Source organism: Budorcas taxicolor, chromosome 16, assembly GCF_023091745.1.
Source record: "Budorcas taxicolor isolate Tak-1 chromosome 16, Takin1.1, whole genome shotgun sequence".
In the NCBI taxonomy this organism is placed as follows: domain Eukaryota; kingdom Metazoa; phylum Chordata; class Mammalia; order Artiodactyla; family Bovidae; genus Budorcas; species Budorcas taxicolor.
This window is the reverse complement of record NC_068925.1, coordinates 55837224-55860947: the sequence shown is the minus strand read 5'-3', so window position 1 is coordinate 55860947 and position 23724 is coordinate 55837224. Positions and strand designations below refer to the sequence as shown.

General features: G+C 37.5%; 1 protein-coding gene across 1 annotated transcript in view; it reads left to right on the top strand.

Moving 5' to 3' along the window:
• The window catches only part of SLC9C2 (solute carrier family 9 member C2 (putative)), a 95213-nt gene that overhangs the window by 49059 nt on the left and 22430 nt on the right, over positions 1 to 23724 (top strand). Inside the window, exons 11-18 of the mRNA XM_052653577.1 lie at positions 759 to 925; positions 1791 to 1889; positions 8226 to 8323; positions 9757 to 9876; positions 16127 to 16325; positions 17042 to 17230; positions 21517 to 21666; positions 22389 to 22440. Of these exons, the coding sequence (XP_052509537.1) occupies positions 759 to 925; positions 1791 to 1889; positions 8226 to 8323; positions 9757 to 9876; positions 16127 to 16325; positions 17042 to 17230; positions 21517 to 21666; positions 22389 to 22440 (1074 nt within the window). The remainder of the gene's footprint in view (positions 1 to 758; positions 926 to 1790; positions 1890 to 8225; positions 8324 to 9756; positions 9877 to 16126; positions 16326 to 17041; positions 17231 to 21516; positions 21667 to 22388; positions 22441 to 23724) is intronic.

Sequence of the window (23724 nt, the reverse complement as noted above, 5' to 3'; positions counted from 1 at the left end):
ATGTGTACATTGTTTTTTATATTCTTTTCCATTGTGCTTTATCATAGGATGTTGAATTCAGTTCCCTATGCTATACAGTAGAATCTTTTTTTTTTTTTTTATCGAGAACAGTTTTATTGAAATGGAATTCTGAATGTGTAGGCTGAGCTCACTCACTAATTAAATTTCTCCTTTTGGTAAGCAAGCTTGATAGCTGTAACTTCAAATTGATACTTCAGGATGATACAAACTGCCACAAATTTTGGACTTAAAGATTTTCTTATCAGGAAACAGAGATGTTAAATTGGAGACATCTCTACTGCAGTGGTCCTTAAATTTTATTATGTATAAGAATCAGCTGGAGAAGTTGCTAAAATAAAAATTCTGAGGCCAGTCAGATTCTCCAGACGTGGGGTAAAGCCCAGGAATAATTCAACAGGCAATTCTTCTACCTGTAAGAAGGTACGGATCATTTTCCATACTTTGAGAAATATTGACTGGATAACTTGAAATAGTGAGTCATGCTTCTAGCTATAGGAAACAAAAAGAAACTAAGAAAACATTCTTTAGCAGTTGAGTCAGATAAAGTTGAGCTGCACAGCTGAAAGGAAATGGGTAGTTGAGTAATTTTCTGGAAAATTTTGGGCAAATAGTTGTCCTTGCTCTAAGCACTCTGGTTTGGCTCTGCAGGTGATGCCAAGATTTCACTACATGCAACATTTTGATTCCCTGTGCATTCTTCACTGTTTTATTGAGGTCCTTTCTTTTCTTTGTCATAGATTTGTGTGTCCTTTCCATTCCAAGACAGATGGCCATGCAAAATGCCATTAAGCACATCCAGGAGATGATACAGAGCAGAATAACTTTATTTAAAACAGAAAAACTTTTGACAAATGTTAATTGGACCTTAGTAGAAGAAAAAACAAAGATTGAATACATCATTCCTGTGAGTTGATTCCAGGCGAAAACTAGTCCTTTCCCTTTCTCTCTGTTTCTTTTGTTTATTATGCAAAACTTGATTCTGCTGGTTATAGGTCAGGATACTGAAGAGAGATACACTTACTAGCTTTTTTCTATCAGCCAAAATACTCTGAATTCTATCTCTGAACAGATGTTGGTGATCTATCCTTATTTTCCAAATACGAGAGAACTGGTTTTTTACAAATAGGCTGATTGAGTAACTCTGAATGGCCTCTGCCAGGGTGATATTTTCCAGCTGGTTGAGGAAGTGAGCGATTTCTCCCTGTAAAAGTACTATTCAAAAGCAGAAAACACAGGCCGCTTCAGAGAGCAGTCAAGCATAGACTGGTTTGGGGAAGAATTTGGCTTCTAAATCTCCCAAAATGAATAGTTGCTGCTGCTGCTGCTGCTAAGTTGCTTCAGTTGTGTCCGACTCTCTGCGACCCCAGAGATGTCAGCCCACCAGGCTCCCCCGTCCCTGGGATTCTCAAGGCAAGAACACTGGAGTGGGCGGCCATTTCCTTCTCCAATGCATGAAACTGAAAAGTGAAAGTGAAAACGCTCAGTCGTGTCCGACCCTCAGCGACCCCATGGACTGCAGCCTTCCAGGCTCCTCCTTCCGTGGGATTTTCCAGGCAAGAGTACTGGAGTGGGGTGCCATTGCCTTCTCTGCAAATGAATAGTTACTTCACCACAATTGAAATCAACATTTCTAACATGGAGAATGTTTTTCACTTACACACAGCCCTTCATTTTAGCAATTCTGATTTGAGTTATTGGAATCTTGGTCAAGCAGACTATTTGACAGCTCCTTATCCTTTTTACTTATTTTTAACTCTGTCTCTGTTCAGACTCCTCAAGTTTCAAGTGACAGTAAGGCGAAGGAGGAATTCCCAACAGATGAAGTTTTAATAGAAGAAGCCCGATTGCATGTAGCTATAATACAAATAGTTAGTATCCTTCACATAATCTGCTTTTTATTTATGTATTTTATTCTTGCAACGTTTTTAATTCTTACATATAGTTTTCAGATGACTAGAAAAATTTTCACCTTTTGATTGGTTGTTAAACTTTCTGTTTGATTTATGAAAGTTAGAAAAATAAATTTCTAAGGCTTTAAATTCAAGTTACAAACCTTATTCTAAGTCTAGCAGCTTTTAGCAGTTCACTTTTAGGGAGCCTTTGAATAATATTTTGTGCCATTTACACAATTAAACATCTTTAAATATTTGAAACTGCTTTAACAGATTAAGTATGTGAGTTCCTTTTATATAAAATGTTCTCAAGTGCTTATTTAACTCTTGTAAATCTAATAAGCTAAAATAAATCTAATGAATCAAACATTCTCTTAAAATATTTAAGATTTAATATTTGAATGTTATAATATAAACATAGATTATGAGACACAATCAAGTTTGAATCAACTTATCAAATTGTACATTTAAAACTGGAGTTTTATCCTAATAGTAAAAATTTTATTCAAATTTACAAGTATACAAAATGCTCATTATGCCCAGAATCTTTCCTTTTTATTTTTATTTTAGAACCTATTATGAAGAATTTCTAACATGTACAAAGTAGATAAAATAGTGTACTGAACCTCGATGTACCTATCACTCAGCCTTCACAAACATCCACACATGACCAGCCCTGCCCCATCTGCACCCTCAGTCACTCCCGCATCTCCCAGGTTATTTTGAAACAAATCCCAGATGTTATTCAGTATATCATTTCATCTGCAAATATTTCAGTATGTATCTTGAAATTTTAAAGTCTTAAAAAACAGTAAAATACTAATATTGTACCTAAAGATTAATTCCTTAATAACATCAAATATTGGTCAATGATCAGTTTTCCAGTTATCTCATAAATGTGATCAATGCATAGTTCCAGTTTACATCTTTAAATTGCATTTCAATGAAATCATATATTGCAATTAATGAATATGTACTTTGCTTGTGTGCATGCTATCGCTTCAGTTGACTACAACTTTGTGACCCTATGGACTGCAGCCTGCCAGGCTTCTCTGTCCATGGGATTTTCAATGCAAGAATACCAAAGTGGGTTGTCACGCTCTCCTGCAGGGGATCTTCCTGACCCTGGGATCAAACCTGCATCTCCTGTGGCTCCTGACTTGCAGGTGGATTCTTTACTGCTGAGCCGTTGGGGAAGCCCAGAATATGTACTTTAGGTCTCTTTTAATCTATAAATTCCTCTTTTTTTTCTTTTTTTCTATTGAAGGACTTATTTCTTCTTAATACAAAAACACTAACAGTATATTGATTTAAAAACATTTCTATAGTTAATTTAAAATGTTCTCAGAATTTGGAAGGTTCTTACCCAGAGACATAAAGTATGGTCATGAATTCTTTGTAGAACCAATCTCCTATTGAAAGGTAGTATCTATATCCCTCCCCATCATTGAACTTGGGTTGCTCTTGTGACCAGGAATATGCGGCCAAATGACTTTGGGAACGTACTGGAGCCTTGAGGAGATTTGCAACTTCCCCCTTCTTCCACTTTGAATACCACCCTGAGATTGTCATGTGAGGAAGCTGGCCTAGCCTTTGAAGAATGAGAGGCATATAGCTGAGAGTCAGTACCCTACACCAGACTTTGCAAATGAAGCCGCTTTAATTTAAGGCTTAGGACAGTAGACTCAAACTCTTGATGGTAAGAAATGCAAAGAATTTGTGACCATATATAATGTACCATGTTCTGCTCACTGGCCACAAATATTTATACCCCTCCTACAAAGCAAAGGGCTTCCCTGATGGCTCAGTGGTAAAGAAACTGCCTGCCAAACAGGAGACATGGGTTGGATCCCTGGGTCAGGAAGATTCCCTGGAGAAGGAGATGGTAACCTACTCCAGTATCCTTGCCTGGGAAATCTCATGAACAGAGGAGCCTGGTAGACTACAGTCCACAGGGTCACAAAGAGTTGGACATGACTTAGCTTTCAGAGGAGGTACAAAGCAAAACACACTCATCTTTTTCTAAGACACTGTATCCCACTCCCAACCCAGATAAGCTTTATCCCATTATGGTAGCAAATTCAAAGTCTGGTACCTCATGATGTTCATTTAGTCTAGGATTGCTCAGGCTTCTTGGTTGTATCTCTTTAAGTATGATTCCTCTTGATACACAGAACAGTGGACTAAAAAGAAAAGTTACCTGTCTCCTCAGCCTCCACCTCCACCGCCATCCCCAATCCCAACGTTCAGTGGTAATCAACAGACACTTCTGTTCAAGAAGGAAGAGAACAAGAAGCACTGATTAATCACTGGTCCTTGGCAGTTCTGAAATCCAGCTGGGCATATGACCTAGTTCTCCTCATTCTATTATCATAGGAGGTAACCCTCATGTTTCGGCTTCCCATGTGGCACTAGTGGTAAAGAACCCACCTCCCAGTGCAGGAGATGTAAGAGATGAGGGTTTGATCTCTGTGTTGGGAAGATCCCCTGGAAAAGGGAATGGTAACCCACTCCAATATTCTTGCCTGGAGAATCCCATGGACAGAGAGGAACCTGGCAGGCACTGTCCATAGGGTCACAGAGAGTTAGACACGACTGAAGTGACTTAGTATGCATACATGTAATCCATGTTTGTAACAGTGATCTTCTCAGTCTGATTTCTGCCGGTAGAAATAGAAATTCCCATTCATTTAAAACTCTTTATTGTCTTTTAAGCCCACCCTGATACAATTTCCTTAAAAACTCTGTGTTTTCAATGAGTCTGATTGTAGTCTATTCTCTGTAATTCCTTTTCATACAGACCACATACCAGACAACATGAGTCTGAGAAAGCCTTTAGTCTGCTTGAGAGGGTTGACTAAGCACTACCTTTAACCTCTAAGTGGTCTTATCCAAGGGTCTTGAGCCACAACCTTGACTTGATCTTGAAGCTGAGGCCATATTTTACTGGCAAAACTCTAGATTTGATTTTCATTCCCTGATATTTTACCACCTGGAGAGACTGCAGATGGAAAATGGGTTTGGTTTTCAAACCAATCATGGCCTCTTTATATTTTCTGTAATATCTGCTTACAGATTGAACTGTTACCCTTTGGTTTACCTCTCTCTTCTGATACATTATCACATGCTGCTGCTAAGTCTCTTTAGTCGTGTCCGACTCTGCGCAATCCCATAGACGGCAGCCCACCAGGCTCCCCCGTCTCTGGGATTCTCCAGGCAAGAATACTGGAGTGGGTTGCCATTTCCTTCTCCAATGCATGAAAGTGAAAAGTGAAAGTGAAGTCGCTCAGTCGTGTCCGACTCTCAGCAACTCCATGGACTACAGCCCACCAGGCTCCTCCATGCATGAGATTTTCCAGGCAAGAGTACTGGAGTGGGGTGCCATTGCTTTCTCCAGTTATCACATGCAGCTAGAGATAAAAACAAATCTTGTATATTAACATATACATGTGGAATCTAGAAAAATGGTGCAGATGAATCATTTTCAAAGCGAGAATAGAGATGCAGATTTAGAGAAACAGACATGTGGACACAGGAGGGGAAAGGGAGAGTGGGACAAACTGGGAGAATGGCACTGACCTATATACACCACCATGTATAAAATGGTTAGTGGGAATCAGCTGTAGAGCATGGGAGCTCAGCTTGGTGCTCCACGACAACTTAGACAGGTGAGATAGCAGGTGGAGGTGAGAGGGAGATTTAAGAGAGAGAGGATATATTTATCCTTATGGCTGATTCATGTTGTTGTGCAGCAGAAACTAACACAACATTGTAAAGCAATTATATACCCCCAAAAGTTTATTTCTAGAATATTTGAAATCCAGAAATCTCTTTAGCCAGATTCATAAATTTATTAGGCCTATCTTCTGCTTTCCAAGTTGCCTTAGGTGACAGTATTGCCAGTTGTGCTGGCTCATCATAGCACATCTGCCTCCCTCCAGCCTTCTGCATCAGTTTTCTCAGTGCTTTTCCGACTTCCTGTCTCCTCATTGCCCTTCTAGCATCTGCTCACCACCTAGTCCCTAAACTAACAACACATGGTTTAGCTTTTTGTTATGGAGACTCTCCACAATTGGTACTGACTTCTGTTTTGGTTAGCCTTTGCTATGCTACAAAACTTAGTGGCTGAAAACAATGATTTGGTATTTCTCATAGTTCTGCTGGTTGGCAAACTGGATGATTTTGTTGCTGGTCTTGCCTGGGACCACTCATGTGTCGACTACCATCTTAGTTCAATCGGAGTCGGAGGGTCCAACATGTCCTTACTCACAGATTTGGCAGTTGACTATGCTTCTCTGATGGCTCAGAGGTTAAAGTGTCTGCCTCCAATGCGGCAGACCCGGGTTTGATCCCTGGGTCAGGAAGATCCCCTGGAGAAGGAAATGGTAACCCACTCCAGTATTCTTGCCTGGAGAATCCCATGGACGGAGAAGCCCAGTAGGCTCTAGTCCATGAGGTCACAAAGAGTCGGACACGACTGAGCGACTTCACTTTTCTTTCTTGTGTTGTATTTCAGGGCACTTTGGTTCTCCTCCACATGGCCTCCTATCTTCCAATAGAGTGAACTGGGGTTCTTCACTACATGGTGATCTCTGGGTTCCAACAGGGTGAGAAGAGGAGCTGCAAGGCCTCTATCTCCTAGGCTCTGCAAGTTGAATAACATCATTTTCACTCCCATTCAATTAGTCAAAGTAAATCCCAAAGCTAGCCCAGATTCAATGACTAAAGAAAAGCCTGCCTTTGAAGGGAAGAGCAGCAATGTTAGTTACAAAGAGACATGGGCAGCTATGTTTCACTGGGACCATTGTTATAATGCCCTACCACATTTACTTTTTAAAGCAATAATCCCATGTAGTGATCCACTCCATGTTATTTTTTTTAAGAAATTGGAATATATTTGATTTACAATATTGTGTTAGTTTTAAGCATATAGCATAGTGATTCAGTTTTTCAGATTATATTTCATTATAGTTTATTACAAGATATTGAATATAATTTCCTTTGCTATACAGTAAATCTGTGTTGCTTATCTGTTTTATGTATTGTAGTTTATATCTGTGATTATCATATTCCTAATTTGTCCTCCTCCCTTTCCTTTTGGGTAACTATAAGTTTGTTTTCTATGTCTGTGAGTCTGTTTCCATTTTGTATATAGATTCATTTATATTATATTTTAGATTCCACATATAAGTGATATATTTGTCTGACTTGCTTCACTTGGTTTGATAATATCTGCTGCTGCTGCTGCTGCTGCTAAGTTGCTTCAGTCGTGTCCGACTCTGTGACCCCATAGATGGCAGCCCACTAGGCTCCCCAATTCCTGGGATTCTCCAGGCAAGAATACTGGAGTGGGTTGCCATTTTCTTCTCCAATGCATGAAAGTGAAAAGTGAAAGTGTCTGACTCCTAGCAACCCCATGGACTGCAGCCTACCGGGCTCTTCCCTCCCTGGGATTTTCCAGGCAAGAGTACTGGAGTGGGTTGCCATTGCCTTCTCCAGGATAATCTAGGATGGCCCAAGTTGCTCCAAATGGCATATTTCATTATTTTATATGGTTGAGTAATATTTCATTATATATATATATATTCTATTGTATATGTATGTTCCATGGTATATTTATGTATATATATATATATATAGTATAGTCATATCTTCTTAAGCCAACTGTGTTAGCAGGCACTTGGGTTGCTTCTGTGTCTTGGTGATTGTAAATAGTGCTGCTATGAATGTTGGGGTGCATGTATCTTTTTGAAATAAATTTTGGGGTTTGGGGGCATATATACCCAGAAGTAAGATTACTAGATCATATGGTAGCTCTATTTTTTATTTTTTAAGGAACTTGCATACTGTTTTTCATAGTGGACGCACCAATTTACATTTCATACCAACAATGTACAAGGGTTCTGTCTTCTCCACACAATTTCTCCAGCATTTATTATTTGTAGCTGTTTTTGATGACAGTCATTCTGACCAATACGAGGTGATACCTCACTGTGGTTTGGATTTGCCTTTTCTCTAATAATTAGTGATGTTGAACACTTGAAGTAAACTCTTTGAGTTGTACAGATTTTGAGTTTCCTGAAGCCAGAAATCTTTGTGTCTTTTATAACATCCAAGGAAGTACTTTGCAAAAATTGAATATTCTGTAAATACTCAAATTGAATGAAATTTATTTCTTGCTATCGTTTTTGAAAAGTATATTTTCATATACTGAGTTCAATAATAATAATGAGGGCTATGTAAAGGTCAAGTAGAGTATATTTCACTAATGTTTTTGTCCTTTGTAATTTTTATTTAAAATTTTATGTTTAGAGTAGCTTTGAAAAGCAGTGTAATGATGGAGTCCTCAGTGTTGAGGCAGCCCGGACATTAATTGGTGCAACCAAAAGCTATTGCCACATCCAAGGAAAGTAAGTATAATACTTCTTTAATTGATATTTCCAAGATTGAATGGGTATGTGATAAAGAATGAAGACAGCTGAGTGTCCAGATTGATCAATCTTTTTTTTAATTTATTTTTTAGTTGAAGGATAATTGCTTTAGATTGATCAATTTTTAAAAATTTATCTGTCTGTCCATCCATCTATCCATCTACTTCCTATTTTACTTGTTTATACTTTTCTCCCTGAAGATTCATGAGTTTGATAATATTGGGAGTTTCTGAAGTAAGATTTAACTGCAGAGCAATTATATGAGAGGAAAGGGGAGCTGTTAAAAAGAACCCACATAGTTTTAATTATGATTATAATTCTTTTGTCTTTATATTGTTTTCACTTAATTATTGCATAGGGGAGGTAAGAAGGCCTGGAGCCTACTATTAAATTGCTCCCTGGTGTGGAGCAGGATATGGAGGAATTGATCCAGCCTATGAAATTGATAGGGGCTTCCTAGGTGGCTCAGTGGTAAAAAATCTGCCTGTCAATGCAGGAGACGTGAGAGATGCAGATTCAGTTCCTGATTCGGGAAGATCCTTTGGTGTAGGAAATGGCAACCCACTCCAGTATTCATGCCTGGAGAATCCCATGGACAGAGGAGCCTGGCAGGTTACAGTCCATAGAGTCACAAAGAGTTGGACACGACTGAGCATGTGTGTGTGCATGAAACTGATAGATGCAATTAAATATGATGGGAAAAACTCGGTATCTTAGATATATTGATATCCAGTTACAATTCTGATAAACATTAAATAATGAATGTTCTAAGACAAAGCTGTAGAGCAACTTTAGGAGATTCTTTCTGGGTGATAGTTAACATTTCATCAGCCTGGTAATATATTTGGGAGATGTAGCATCAGTTCCTAAATAAAGTTTGGGGAGGAACCTTCCCTGGTAGCTCAGAGGTTAAAGTGTCTGCCTGCAATGCGGGAGACCTGGGTTCGATCTCTGGGTTGGGAAGATCCCCTGGAGAAGGAAATGGCAACCCACTCCAGTATTCTTGCCTGGAGAATCCCATGGACGGAGAAGTCTGGTGGGCTACAGTTCAGGGGGTCGCAGAGAGTCAGACACAACTGAGCGACTTAACTTAACTTAGGGAGTTCAGGGCCAAGGAGAATCTTGGGCTAGGCAAGGCATGACAAGAGGAAGCTTGATTCTGAACCTCAAAGAATTGGACTGGAGAAGTTTTAATTATATTCTACCTTAGGTCAGAAAAGTTTCAGGGACAGGGACTTTAGGAGTCTCATGCTAAAATTGTTTCTGTTCTATGACCATGGGTGGTTAGGTGGGTGGATACGGAGGCATATTTTATAAATGTATATTATATTTATATTTAGTATAACTTTTCATATATTACCCAAAGGTATAGCACTTGGTTTTCATCATGTATGTATATTTTTCTTTATTAGATTCATGAATATTTATGACGTTTCAACTTATGTAAGAGCTAGAAGTTGGCTTGTGAAGTTTAAAAATGTGTTAACTTTCTTGGAATATCATAAAGATAAGACACCTCTTATTCTATATGGGTAAGTACTGTGAACCTTTGAAGCAGTGTACTTGAAAATATGACCTTTTCTACATTGTTAAAATAGGCTACCTTGATTTTTCCTAAAGAAAAACCTCAACTAATATTACAGTCAGCTCTTATTGATTGAGTAGGGGAGCAGCAGAGTGCTTACTTCTCTTTTTCCATGCTGTTTTAGCAATTTCATTGACACCTTTAGGAGAATGTGGGTAGAAAAAAAGAAGAAAAAGATGGTTACATTTGAGTTCTTCAAGTCGTAATAGTCTTGTCTTAGTGTCACATTACATGTTGGACTTCTTTCGTATTTTTCTGGGGTGCTTGTGGGTGAGAAATAGCAAACTCAAAGACTAGATTTAACTCTCAACTTAATTTCTCCTGTGGCATGGGATGGTTCTGTTGATGTCTATAATTAGGAAAAACACAGCCTGGCCTTAATAAACACCTACAGCCAATGTCCAAAATATCATAAGATAGGTATTTTACTAACTCGTGTAGACTCTTTTGTTATATAAATTGTGAACTTACACACTTTTTAGACCAGAAAGACAATATTTTTCTACTAACAAAACAAGTCAGATGAGAAGATTCTGAGACCAGTAATGTTAATAAATTTTAAATGGGTGTTAACATACTTTTCATAGTAAATTATGGTCATTTTTTTTACAGTCTTTGATTTATTAAGTTTACAGAAAAATATAAAAAATTAAAACCCTAGGGTTTTGACATATATCTACATAACATCTTTTTGTCAATTTCTACTTTAGATGAATAGAAAGAATTTTAGAAATATGTCATAGTAATTATTAAGTAAAATATTTTGTCCTGTTCCTAATTTTAAGCAATGCTGATGTTTTTCTCTAAATTTATTTGTTTCTTGTTTTTGATGTATGAATCTTTGCATTATTCCTATGTGCTATTATTAGTATTGATTTTTTAAAAATGCTCTTCAGACAGATCTTAAATAATCCTACCCTGTACCTAAAGGAGCTAGAAAAAGAAGAACAGACAAAACTCAAACATAATAGGAAGGAAGAAATCATAAATATCAGAGCAGAGATAACTGAAAAAGATACTAAAAAGCAATGGCAAAGATAAATGAAACTTAGAGCTGGTTCTTTGAAAAGACAAACAAAACTGACAAACCTTCAGCCCAACTCATCAAGAAAAAGAGGGACCAGATTAATAAAGTCAGAAATGAAAAAGAAGTTAAAACTGAAATAAAAACAATACAAAGGATCATAAGAAATCACTACAGTTATATACCAATAAAATGGACAATGTAGAAGAAATAGACAATTTCTTAGAAAGGTACAATCTCCTAAGACTGAAGTAGGAAGAAGTATAAAATATGAATAGACCAATTACCAGTACTGAAATTGAATCAGTAATTAAACTCCCAACAAACAAAAGTCCAGGACCACATGACTTCACAGATAAACATTTAGAGAAGAGTTAACATATATGCCTATCAAACTATTCCAAAAGATTGCAGAGGAAGGAATGCCTCTGAAATCATTCTAGAAGACCAACATCACCGTGATACCAAAACTAGACAAAGATATCACACAAAAGAGAAATAGGCCAGTATCCCTGATGAACATACATGCAAAAATCCTTGACAAAATATTAACAAACCAAATTTAAAAATACATTAAAAGGATCATACACTATGATCAAGTGGGATTTATCCCAAAGATGCAAAGATGGTTCAATGTTTGCAAATTTATTGGTGTGATATTCCACATTAACAAATTGAAGAATAAAAATCATATGATAATTTCAATAGATATGGAAAAAACTTTTGACAAAATTTAACTCTCAGCAAAGTGGGTGTAAAGGGAACACACCTCAACATCATAAAGGTCATGTGTGACAGTCCCATAGCTAACACCAAGCTCAACAGTGAAAAGCATTTCTTCTAAGATCAGGAACAAAACCAAAGTCCAGTCTTGATACTTTTATTCAACACAATATTTGAAGTCCTAGCCACAGTAATCAGATAAGAAAATAAATAAAAAGAATCCAAATTGGAAAGGAAGAAGTAAAACTGTCACTGTTTGCAGATAATGTGATACTATACATAAAAAATCCTAAAGATGCCACCAAAAACTACTGGAACTCATCGCTGAACTTGGTAGAGTTGCAGGATATAAAAATAATTAAAAAAAATCTGTTTCACTTCTATATACTAACAATGAACTACCAAAAAGAGAAATTAAGAAAACAATCCCATTTGCAGTTATGTCAAAAAAGAATAAAATACTTAGGAATACATCTAATTAAGGAGGTAAAAGACCTGTACTTGAAAACTATCAGACACTGATGAAAGAAATTGAAGACAACACAAACAAATGGAAGGATGCACCATGTTCATAGATTGGAAGAATTAATTTTGTTAAAATGACCATACTCCTCAAAGCAATCTATGGATTGAGTGCAATCCGTATAAAATACATTTTCCCCAGAACTAGACCAAATAATTCTAAAGTTTATATGGAAACACAAAAGACCCTGAATAGCCAAAACAGTATCGAGAAAAAACAAAGCTGGAGGTATCATTCTTTCTGACTTTAGACTATTCTATAAAGCTACAGTAATCAAAACAGAATGGTACTGGCATGAAAACTGACAAATGGATCAACAGAACAGAATAGAGAGCCCAGAAATGAACCGACACTTATATGGTCAATTAATCAATGACAATAAGGCAAGAATATGCAATAAGAAAAGACAGTTTTTTAAATAAATGCTGTTGGGGAAACTGTACAGTTATAATCAAAAAAATCAATCTGGACTACTCTTTTACACCATGCATAAAAATAAATTCAAAATGGGTTAAAGATTTAAATGTAATACCTAACACTGTAAAACTTGTAGGAGAAAACATAGGCAGTAAACCCACTGACATTTGTCTTATTAACTTTTTTTTGTATGTGTATGTGGCCTCAGGCAAGAAAAACAAAAGCAAAAATAAATAAGTGGAACTACATCAAACTAAAAAATTTCTGCACAGTTAAAGAAACTATCAACAAAATAATTTTAAAAAAACCACCTACTGAATGGGAAAAGATATTTGCAAACAATATATTCTATAAGGGGTTAATAGCCAAATTATACAAAGAACAGATTTTGCAGATGGTGCTAGTGGTAAAGGATCCACCTGCCAATGCAGGAGATGTAAGAGATGTGGGTTCAATTCCTGCATCTGGAAGATTGCTGGAGAAGGGCATGGCAGCCCACTCCAGTGTTCTTGCCTGAAGAATCCCATGGACAGAAGAGCCTGGTGGGCTACAGTCCATCGGGTTGCAAAGAGTTGGACACAACTGAAGCAGCTTAGCACAAAGCACACATACAAGGAACATTAAAAAAGAAATAGCCAAATAACCTGATTTAACAAGGGCATAGAATATGAATAGACATTTTTCCAAAGAAGACATACAGATGACCTGTGGGCACATGAAAAGATGCTCAGCATCATCAATCATCATGGAAATGCAAATCAAAACCATAATGAGATATCATCTCACACTTGTCAGAATGGCTATTATCAAAAAGATAAATAACAAGTGTGGGAGGATATGGAAAAAAGGGAACCCTCATGCACTGTTGATTGGAATGTAAATTGGTGCAGCCACTGTGGAAGATAGTATAGAGATTCTTTAACAAATTAGAAATAGAACTACCATTTCCACTCCTGGGTATTTATCTGTAGAAAATGAGATCACTAGAAAAGATATGTTTACCCCTATGTTTATTGTAGCATTATTTATAATAGCCAAGATATGGAGACAACCTAAATGCCCATTGATAGGAATAGATAAAAAAGATGAATGGACATACATATATAAAATGGGCATGACATCCAGTCCCATCACTTCATGGCAAATAATAGCTGGGGAAAGTGGAAACAGTGACAGACTATATTTTCTTGGGCTCCAAAATCACTGTGGATGGTGGCTGCAGCCATGAAATTAAAAGATGTTTGCTCCTTGGAAGGAAAGCTGTGACAAACCTAGGCAGCGTATTAAAAAGCAGAGACATCTCTTTGCTGACAAAGGTCGATATTATGGTTTTTCCAGTAGTCATGTACCCATGTGAAAGTTGGACCATAAAGAAGACTGAGGGCCAAAGAATTGAGCCTTTCGAACTGTAGTGCTGGAGAAGACTCTTGAGAGTCCCTTGGACAGCAAGGAGATCAAACCAATCAATCCTAAAGGAAATTGAAAGGTTGTTGTTGAATCATGCAAAGATGCTGGGATTCTTGGCCTCTGGAGGAGAAGAATTCAATCCGGGGCCAGAGACGCGGCTTGATCACTCAGAGCTTTTGTGTAATAAAGTTTTATTAAAGTATAAAGGAGATAGAGAAAGCTTCTCCAGTGAATCAAAAGAATGTCTGGAGGTTGTAAGTGAAAAGTGAAGTTGCTCAGTCTTGTCCAACTTTTTGAGACCTCATGGACTGTAGCCTACCAGGCTTCTCCGTCCATGGGATTTTCCAGGCAAGAATACTGGAGGTTGTGAAGACCACACCAGACCTACTCCCATAATTTACATTTTAAGATAACCAGATTAGCCAGAAGGTTTAATCCAGAGACTGTCCTCAGGCAGGATACATTATTGTTATATAATCCTAAGGAATGTAGAGGAAAAAAAGTTTGTCCTTTCTTCCCCCTTGAGAATTCCAGACTCCTCTCTCCTGGGGGACCCCTAGACGTCTTATCAACCTGCCTAGGAAATGACTCTCTCAGAATCAACCCTGAATTCTCATTGGAAGGACTGATGCTGAAGCTGAAACTCCAGTACTTCGGCTACCTGATGTGAAAAGCTGACTCACTGGAAAACACCCTGATGCTGGGAGAGACTGAAGGCAAAAGGAGAAGGGGGTGGCAGAGGATGAGATGGTTAGATAGCATCACTGACTCAATGAACATGAATTTGAGCAGACTCAGAGAGATAGTGAAGGACAGAGAAGCCTGGTGTGCTGCAGTCCATGGGGTTGCAAAGAGTTGGACACAACTTAGTGACTGAACAACAACAGCAAATGTATATTCATGTGTTTGTATAATGAAATATTACTCAGCCCTAAAAAGAATGAAATCTTGCCAAATGGATGGCCCTAGATGGTATTATACCAAGTGAAATCAGACAGAGAAAGTCAAATACTGTATGATTTGACTTATATGTGGATTTTAAAAAGCAAAACAAATGACTAAACTTAGTGAAAGAGAAATAATCTTAGATAAAGAGAATGAATAGGTAGTATCCAGAAAGGAGTGGTTAGGAGAAGAAAGAAACAGTGAGGGAAATGAAAGAGTACAAAATTCCAGTGGCAAAATAACTGAGTAACAAACATGAAATGTACAGTGTGGGGAATATAGTCAGGAACTATGTAATATCTTTGTATGGTGGCATATCAGAGCTAGACTTATTGGAGTTATTATTTTGAAATGTCTAAAAATATTGAATCAGTGTGTTATGTAATAGGAACTAATGTGTTGTAGGTCAATTATATTTTAAAAACGAAGCAAATTCTTAGCAAAAAAGATTAAATTTATGCTTACCAGAGGTGGGGGTAGGGGAGGTGGAATTGGGTGAAGACTGTCAAAAAATACAATTTCCATTTATAAGATAAATAAGTACTAGGATTGTCATATGCAACATGATAAATATAATGAACACTCCTGTATGTTATATATGAAAGTTGATAAGAGAGTAAATCCTAAAAGTTCTCATCTCAAAGGAAAAAATGTTCTTTTTCTTTAATTTTATATCCATATGAGATGAAGGATGTTCACTAAACTTATTCTGATAATCATTTCATGATGTACACATGTCACATCATTAGGTTGTATACTTTAAAATTTATACAGTGCTGTATGTCAATTATATCTTAAGAAACTGGAGGAAAAACACCCCTTCCCCAAAATACTACCCCTCCCAAATGAATATGTATTTACAGTACTTAATGTTTTTACAGAGTTAATGAAATTGTTTTTTCTACTTATGTGAATGATAAGTATAAGATATTAACTTAAAAAAAAAGCTCCCCAGCCTTGATATAGATTACCAAGAGCCATATTTTTATCCTTTTCCCTTATGATTTTTATGTATAGAAAGTATATTTTAAATTTTAATGATCTATTATTTTAAGTCTTTCTTCAAATAAATGTTAATATTTACTTAAATAAACTTCAGATTTTAATTTTTATACTTTTAAAGTGACCTGATGTTTTATTTGATCTCTTTTTTTTCAGGCATAATAAATTTCTGATTTTTATATATCACATTGTATTTTCAGAAGAATTTGAAAATGTAGAACATATTATAGGAATAATGTACATTTATCCTATGATAATGCATCTGTGGCCAACAGCAAGAAAATTAAATGTGTCAGGACTGATATTCGTAAACTATTATTTTGTATTTTTATATCTGTTAGAATCAGCATTGAAGGTACCGTTTAAAATAGAAATGTATCCTATAAATAGTACAATTTAGATAGCTTGAATCTATTTTTGTAATTTTATTGGAATAATTCCTACCAGAAGCCTTTTGCTGTAATAGTTGATAGGATTATGGAGTTTTAGTACTCTTTTTTGAGTTTTCCGAGTGAAATCAGTATAATAGTCACAGTCTTGAATATCAGATAAGAAAAGTATCATAAAAGTGGAGAGAATCTCAAAGATCAGATAAAAGAGAATTGAAAATCTCTTTTATGTTTGACATTTTGATGTTTTCCTCAAATACTTCTTGTAACGATACAAAGAATAAATAAACGAATAAAAGAAAAATAGGTTGCTAGGTTCTTATCATGATATAAGATGAAGACCACTTTTTAGGATAAATGCTTCAAAGATGGTTTATCAGCATACTGTTTCATACTTTAATTATAATTAATAGTGTTTCAGTGAATTAATTCACTATTGTTCATTGCTTTTCTTTGGTATCCAGCTTCATAATAGATTATATATATTTTAAATAAATTATACCTTTTGATGTCAGACATTTATAAAGGATTTTTTTGAATTTCAAATGAATGACTTAAAACTCAGCTTTTGGAATGTAACGCATTTGTAGTTGAGCATTTAACTGTTAATTTTTAAGAGTCCCTTTCCCCACCTTTGTATACTGCTATGAAATGATGTATGTTCTATATGTTTTCTAAACAGATAATAATTTTGAAAAGGAAATATTTTCATCAACACTGGAATACTTTGGAATTTTCTATTGTGCTTATTGGAATTGTTGATATATTTTGTATATACTTTGTGAGACTGAGACCAGACAACTTGATTCTTATTCAGTTTACAGTAATAATAGGTTATTTCAGAATAATTAGATTTTTTCCTCTTCTCAAGGTAAAACTTCACATTAAAAATTTTTTTTTCTATACTATTTGTCAACTGAATTAAGAAAACTCATTATTTTAGAAGAAATGAGGGAGGGAGCTGTCTTTTCTCCTGGAATCCTCTCTCCACAGGTATCTGCTTGGTTCACCTTCTCACTCCTTCAAGTCATTGCTCAACTCTCACCTTCTCATGGAGAAAGCCTTCCCTGACCATGCTACCTAAAATGGCAACCTGCCCTCCATACTCCCAGCTTTCCACCCTATCTCCCTGATCCCTCTTCATTTGCTTAAGTTAATTTTTTCCGCATAGCATTTACCACCTTTTTACTATATGTTATATGTACTTTCCATGAGGTAAGGGTCTTTGTTTTGGTTACTGATGGAACTTAGACTGATACCTAGTATATGAAAGTAAAAGTGTTAGTTGCTCAGTTGTGTCCGATTCTTTGTGATCCCATGGACTGTAGCCCACCAAGCTCCTCTCTCCATGGGATTCTTCAGGCAAGAACACTAGAGTGGGTTGCCATTTCCTATTCCAGAAGATCTTCCCGACACAGGGATCAAACCTGTGTCTCTTATGTCTCCTGCACTGGCAGGCAGGTTCTTTACCACTAGTGCCACCTGTATAAATACTTACTAAATTATGTATTGAATGAATAAGTGAAAATGATAGCACCACTTGAAGCAGGATAACCTGGAAACAAGTTCTCCAAGTTTTAGTAAAATTTGTTCATAAAGCCATAACTCTGCAGAAACATAAAATATTTACTCTAGAGTACATACTACTTCCTTAGCCTACTACCTGTGAAGTTCAGTTTTACTGAGGCCTTCAATCTCCTTCAGTTCAGTTCAGTTCAGTCATTCAGTCGTGTCCGACTCTTTGTGACCCCATGAACTGCAGCACGCCAGGCCTCCCTGTCCATCACCAACTCCCGGAGTTCACTCAAACTCACGTCCGTTGAGTCGGTGATGCCATCCAGCCATCTCATCTTCTGTCGTCCCCTTCTCCTCCTGCCCCCAATCCCTCCCAGCATGAGTCTTTTCCAATGAGTCAACTCTTCGCATGAGGTGGCCAAAGTACTGGAGTTTCAGCTTCAGCATCATTCCTTCCAAAGCACACCCAGGACTGGTTGGATCTCCTTGCACTCCAAGGGACTCTCAAGAATCTTCTCCAACACGACAGTTCAAAAGCATCAATTCTTCAGCACTCAGCTTTCTTCACAGTCCAACTCTCACATCCATACATGACTACTTAACAATGACCATTTCTTCATTTCTTCTTTTCGTGGCTCTCATTTTGATTCTGAAAGTAGATCTTCAGATTTTTCAGTCTCAGTTCTTAAGCTTCCTTTCTGTCTTTCCAAGGTAGTTGCATGATATTAATATAGGCTTTTAACTTGGGAGCTTTAGATGAGTTCTCTTGCCACTCCATATTTTTGAGTTGCTTAATTCTTATTAGGGAGCTTCTGTGGTGGCTCAGTGGTAAAGAATCTGCCTGCCAAAGCAGGAGATGCAGGTCCCATCTCTGGGTCAGGAAGACCCCTTGGAGAAGAAAATGGCAACCTATTCCAGTATTCTTGCCTAGGAAATCCCATGGACAGAGGAGCCTGGCTACAGTTCATGGGATCGCCAAAGAGTTGGAAATGACTTAGTGAATAAGCAACAATTCTTACTACATTAAATAAATCTATTAATATGAATTGAAGATATATAAACTTAATGTTAAAAAATACTTCTCTAAACCCTGACGGTGAAAGGAGGATTAGAATCCTCCACCTGGTCCCTATTTGCCAAGAAATTTAATAGTTGTCTTAGGTAGAATTGTCTGAATGCCCAGACCTGTGCTTGTTGACTTTCCTTTTTTTGTTCCTTCCTTGATTCTATATTAAGTGTATATATACTTAGGGCTTTCTTGGTGGCTCAGTTAGTAAAGAATCTGCCTGCAATGCAGGACACCACCTGCAGTGCAGGACACTCGGGTTCTATTCCTGGGTTGAGAAGATCCCCTGGAGAAGGAAATGGCATCCCACTCCAGTATTCTTGCCTGGAAAATCCCATGGACAGAGGAGCCTGGCGGGCTGCAGTCCATGGGGTTGCAAGAGTCAGACACAACTTAGTGACTAAAACAACACCATATATATACTTAATACAGAATAGAAATAAAGTATGTTACTATTCTTTAATATTCATAAGAATGACTTTAATAGTTATATACATAAAACCTGCTTAAGGGGTAATTTTGATTATTTATTATTTTTTCCTTATGAGCTGAGTCTAGAACAAAGTGCCCACATAGGGTATAATCTCATTATAATACAAACTATTCTAGGATATGTAGAGTGAGGCTAAGTCTTAATATAGAAGGTAGAGGTTTTCATAAGTAATCAGTTTGTACACTGGGATCTTATGCAGATGAATGTAAAGTAAGTATTTTAGAAGGAATACTTTGCAAAAAGTCTCTCTGAGTGAAATAAAAATTTGAAGATGTATTAGTACAGAAGTCAACCCTGTTTACAGTGTGAACCATTTGCTATTTCTGTTCAGTGTGCTCTGACAAATCCTAGTGGAGTGCAGTTCAATTCACTTCAGTCGCTCAGTCGTGTGATTCTTTGCGACCCCATGAATTGCAGCACACCAGGCCTCCCTGTCCATCACCAGCTCCCGGAGTTCACTCAGACTTACGTCCATCGAGTCCGTGATGCCATCCAGCCATCTCATCCTCTGTCCTCCCCTTCTCCTCCTGCCCCCGATCCCTCCCAGCATCAGAGTCTTTTCCAATGAGTCAACTCTTCGCACGAGGTGGCCAAAGTACTGGAGTTTCAGCTTCAGCATCATTCCTTCCAAAGAAATCCCAGGGTGGATCTCCTTTAGAATGGACTGGTTGGATCTCCTTGCAGTCCAAGGGACTCTCAAGAGTCTTCTCCAATACCACAGCTCAAATGCATCAATTCTTCGGCGCTCAGCCTTCTTCACAGTCCAACTCTCACATCCATGCATGACTACTGGAAAAACCGTAGCCTTGACTAGACGGACCTTAGTCGGCAAAGTAATGTCTCTGCTTTTGAATATGCTATCTAGGTTGGTCATAACTTTTCTTCCAAGGAGTAAGCGTCTTTTAATTTCAGTTAAGTAAATATAATCATGAGTAGCTTTTTTTTTTTTTTTAACTGAGCACTTACTGTGTTCTAGGACCTGTGCAGACCACTTTACATACGTATCTAGTTAAATTGTTACAATACTGGGAAGTGCGTGTCTCCGCTTTATCAAGTTAGGTGTCCTAGTAGCCAGTCTCAGCAGAGTGAGGCTTTCAAAAAAAGCAAATCTGTATTGGAAAACCTGGAAGAATATTGAAGAACTTTACTTTAGATCAGCCAGTGCATCATGGAATAAAACTTTATATTTAAAAAATCCTCTTCAATATCTCCCCTTCTCTCCAAAGTTTCACAACCAAAATAACAGTTTAAGAAAAGCTCTGCTTTCTCTGCTCTTGTGATTCCTTCGCTGTGGATGTTCTTTTCCTGATCACGTCTTCCCCTTGTGTTACTTGGCCCCTCATCATCCTCCCTGTACTCTGTTGTGCCTCTGTGATTGATTGCATTGCTTGTGAGGGGCAGCTCCTCGGGAATCCTGGTACTTAGGTGTTATCATCCTCATAGACCAGATGAGGACGCTGAGTCCTTGGAGTCCCTAAGTAACTCGTTCAAGGTCACAGCACTGTGAGTAGCAGAGGGCTGGTATTTGAATCCAGGGAGGTTGTTATTTAAAAATCCCTCTCCCTTTAGTCACTGTACTCTCCTGCTCAGCTTGTCATTTGAGAAATTAAGAGCTAAGGAGAATCTCAGATTACCCTAAGTTCCTTATCTTGCAAGTGAAGAACCTGAGGTGTAGAGAGATTTATTCTGTTGGTAACTACTGTCCAGGTTATTGGGGTGACCTCTCTTGTCTTCTGAAAACTGGGAGTATGGAGAATAAGAGAAGAGCAGTGGTAAGCACTTAGCCTTAAAGCTACAGAACCAGTTATTCATTGAGCTTTCTTTTCTTTAGAGAGGGGCTCTCAAACTTGAGTGTACATAGAAACACCTGGAAAACTCGTTAAAGCATTGATTTGGGGGCCTGTCCCCAGCATTTCTGATTCAGCAGGTCTGGAGTGGGGCCTGAGAATTTGTGTTTCAGCAGTGGATGTTTCAGTATTTGTGTTCTAACAAGCTTGTTAGAAATGGCATGTTGAGAACATCTGCCTGAAAGGGTGCTTTTCCTCATCAAATTTTCATTTTTTTCCCCTCTCCATTGTTCCAGATAATAATACCACTGCTGATAAATATTGTAGATGTGCAGATCAAAAAGCGCCTCAGCTTGACGTATAGTATTACAAAAGGCTATATCAAAAGTCTAGAGGATACCAAGTTTTTAATAAGACAGATTTCTAGCCGAAAGTCAATAGATCAGGTAAGAGACAAGCACCGGTCATTTGGGAAAAACATCCCTTAGGTGTATTGATTTAATTTAAGACCATTTCTACATGAACTTGACTCAAAAGATAAATTACGTCAAGTGAAGGGGATTCAGTTGTTTATTATGTGATACGAGGTGCTGCAGAGAACAGTTTCTGTTCTTTAAATTTCAGCTCTGATTATCAAACTTCAGGAAGACTCAAAGCTCAAGAGCATGCCTCGGCCATGGTGGGAATTTGGCAAATAACAATTGTATGATTGAACAGAGATTGTTTAGCCAAGTGGAGCTATTTCTTCAGTTATGTCAGGAGTTATCTGTAGGAGACATGACCTACCTGACACCATGTTTTTCATTATTCCACTTGCTTTTGCACTCCCAGTAGATCGGCTCCCCAATTGGCTGCTCTGTTGGACACCCTCTGGTGGGGTGCTATCTCTGAGGATTCTCTTTGGCACACAATGAAGCACACACTAGTCTTTTCTGAGAAATATCAGGTGCAATACTTATGTACTTATGTAAGCTACTACACAGCATTCATTGCACTATGAGAATGAGCCTGGGAAAAGCAGCTGAATTTACAAAGAGAGAAGAATTAAATATCTCCCCCAAATGATATTTAAGTGAGATTTTTCTGCCATGCTTTTTTCCCTCAAATTTTAAAGCCAGTAATGCACTTGGTATAATTAGAAATTAATACATTCCTTAATTTGTCACAGAAATTATATGAAATTTTGGAAACCAACAAACGAGATGCTGTCAAAGAACTAGGTAAGTAGATGGGATATCTAATTTCCTGAAATCACATCTTATCATCCCATAATTTAACCAAAAGGAAGACAAGTTCATGCTTTCATTCAATCACAGACTCATTCATTTATTCATTCAGTGAGCACTTATTGAACACATATAATGGGCCAGGAGTACATAAAATTCAGATCCTGGTGGGAGATGTGAGTGTATCAAGAGATAATAGCAGAAAGTTAGAGGAGTTCTGTTATTTGCTATGGGAGCATAAAAACAAGAATGAAAAGTGCAGAAAGTGTGTTAAGGTGGCAAGATCATATTCCTTAAGGTTGTAAGAAAAAGACACACAAACGATTACCTATGACAGAGACTGTTGTTTTTGTTTCGCCCTGCTTTGTTTGCAGGGATACTCAAACAAAGTGAGTTTGTGAGGGGTGACATTTTTTGAGCATCTGCTGCCACTCTCCTTGAGTTGAAACATTCGGGGGAGCCCTAGAATTTTATACAAAACTTCTTAGATCTGCTTTCCTCATAAAGGGGCTGTGGGCCAGGCTCTCAGTGTTTGCCAGAATATAGTTCCTGGTAGAGAGCCTGGCACCTGGTATACCCTTAACAAATAGATGTTATTGTAAAAGAAAGAAAGCAAAGCCCCTTTGTTTTTATAACCTCATTGTAAGATGCCATATGGATTTATGAGGATCACACTTACCCTAACAAAACTGAAAAAGCATGGTCTAATGAATGAAATTGTAAATTTGGAGACAATAGGTCAGAATATTTTGTCACCATCTCAGAAAATCCAGGACCCATTGTTTCCATTCACATATTAGGTGGGTTTTTATTTCCATGCTTTTAAAGGTTAGGGGCCTAGGAGCTGCTGTCTTATGTTTTAGGTCACTATGGAATATTACACAGTGTTCTTGATTCAGTCATGCGAAAGAGTGCCTGTTTCTGTATTGTTACTGCAACCTACTATTGAATGCTAATTATGTCAGGAATTATGTTAATGGCTTTATATGCATTATTTCACTTGATCTTTATAACTACTCCATGAAGCAAATACTATTATCATCTTCATTTATAGATAATGAAACTGAGGCTTAGAAAGTTTAACTCCCCTGAGGTCCTATGGCTGGTAAGAGGTGAGCTAGATCTCACACCAGGTGAGGGCTTTCTACCATGCTGTCCTTCATTGCACTGCTCAGCTTATTTCAGTTCAGAAATGACTGAGTCCCTTCCAGATGTCAGGCATTGTACTCAAGATTAGTATTACAAGGATGAAACAGATGCATTTTAAGCCTTGACTCC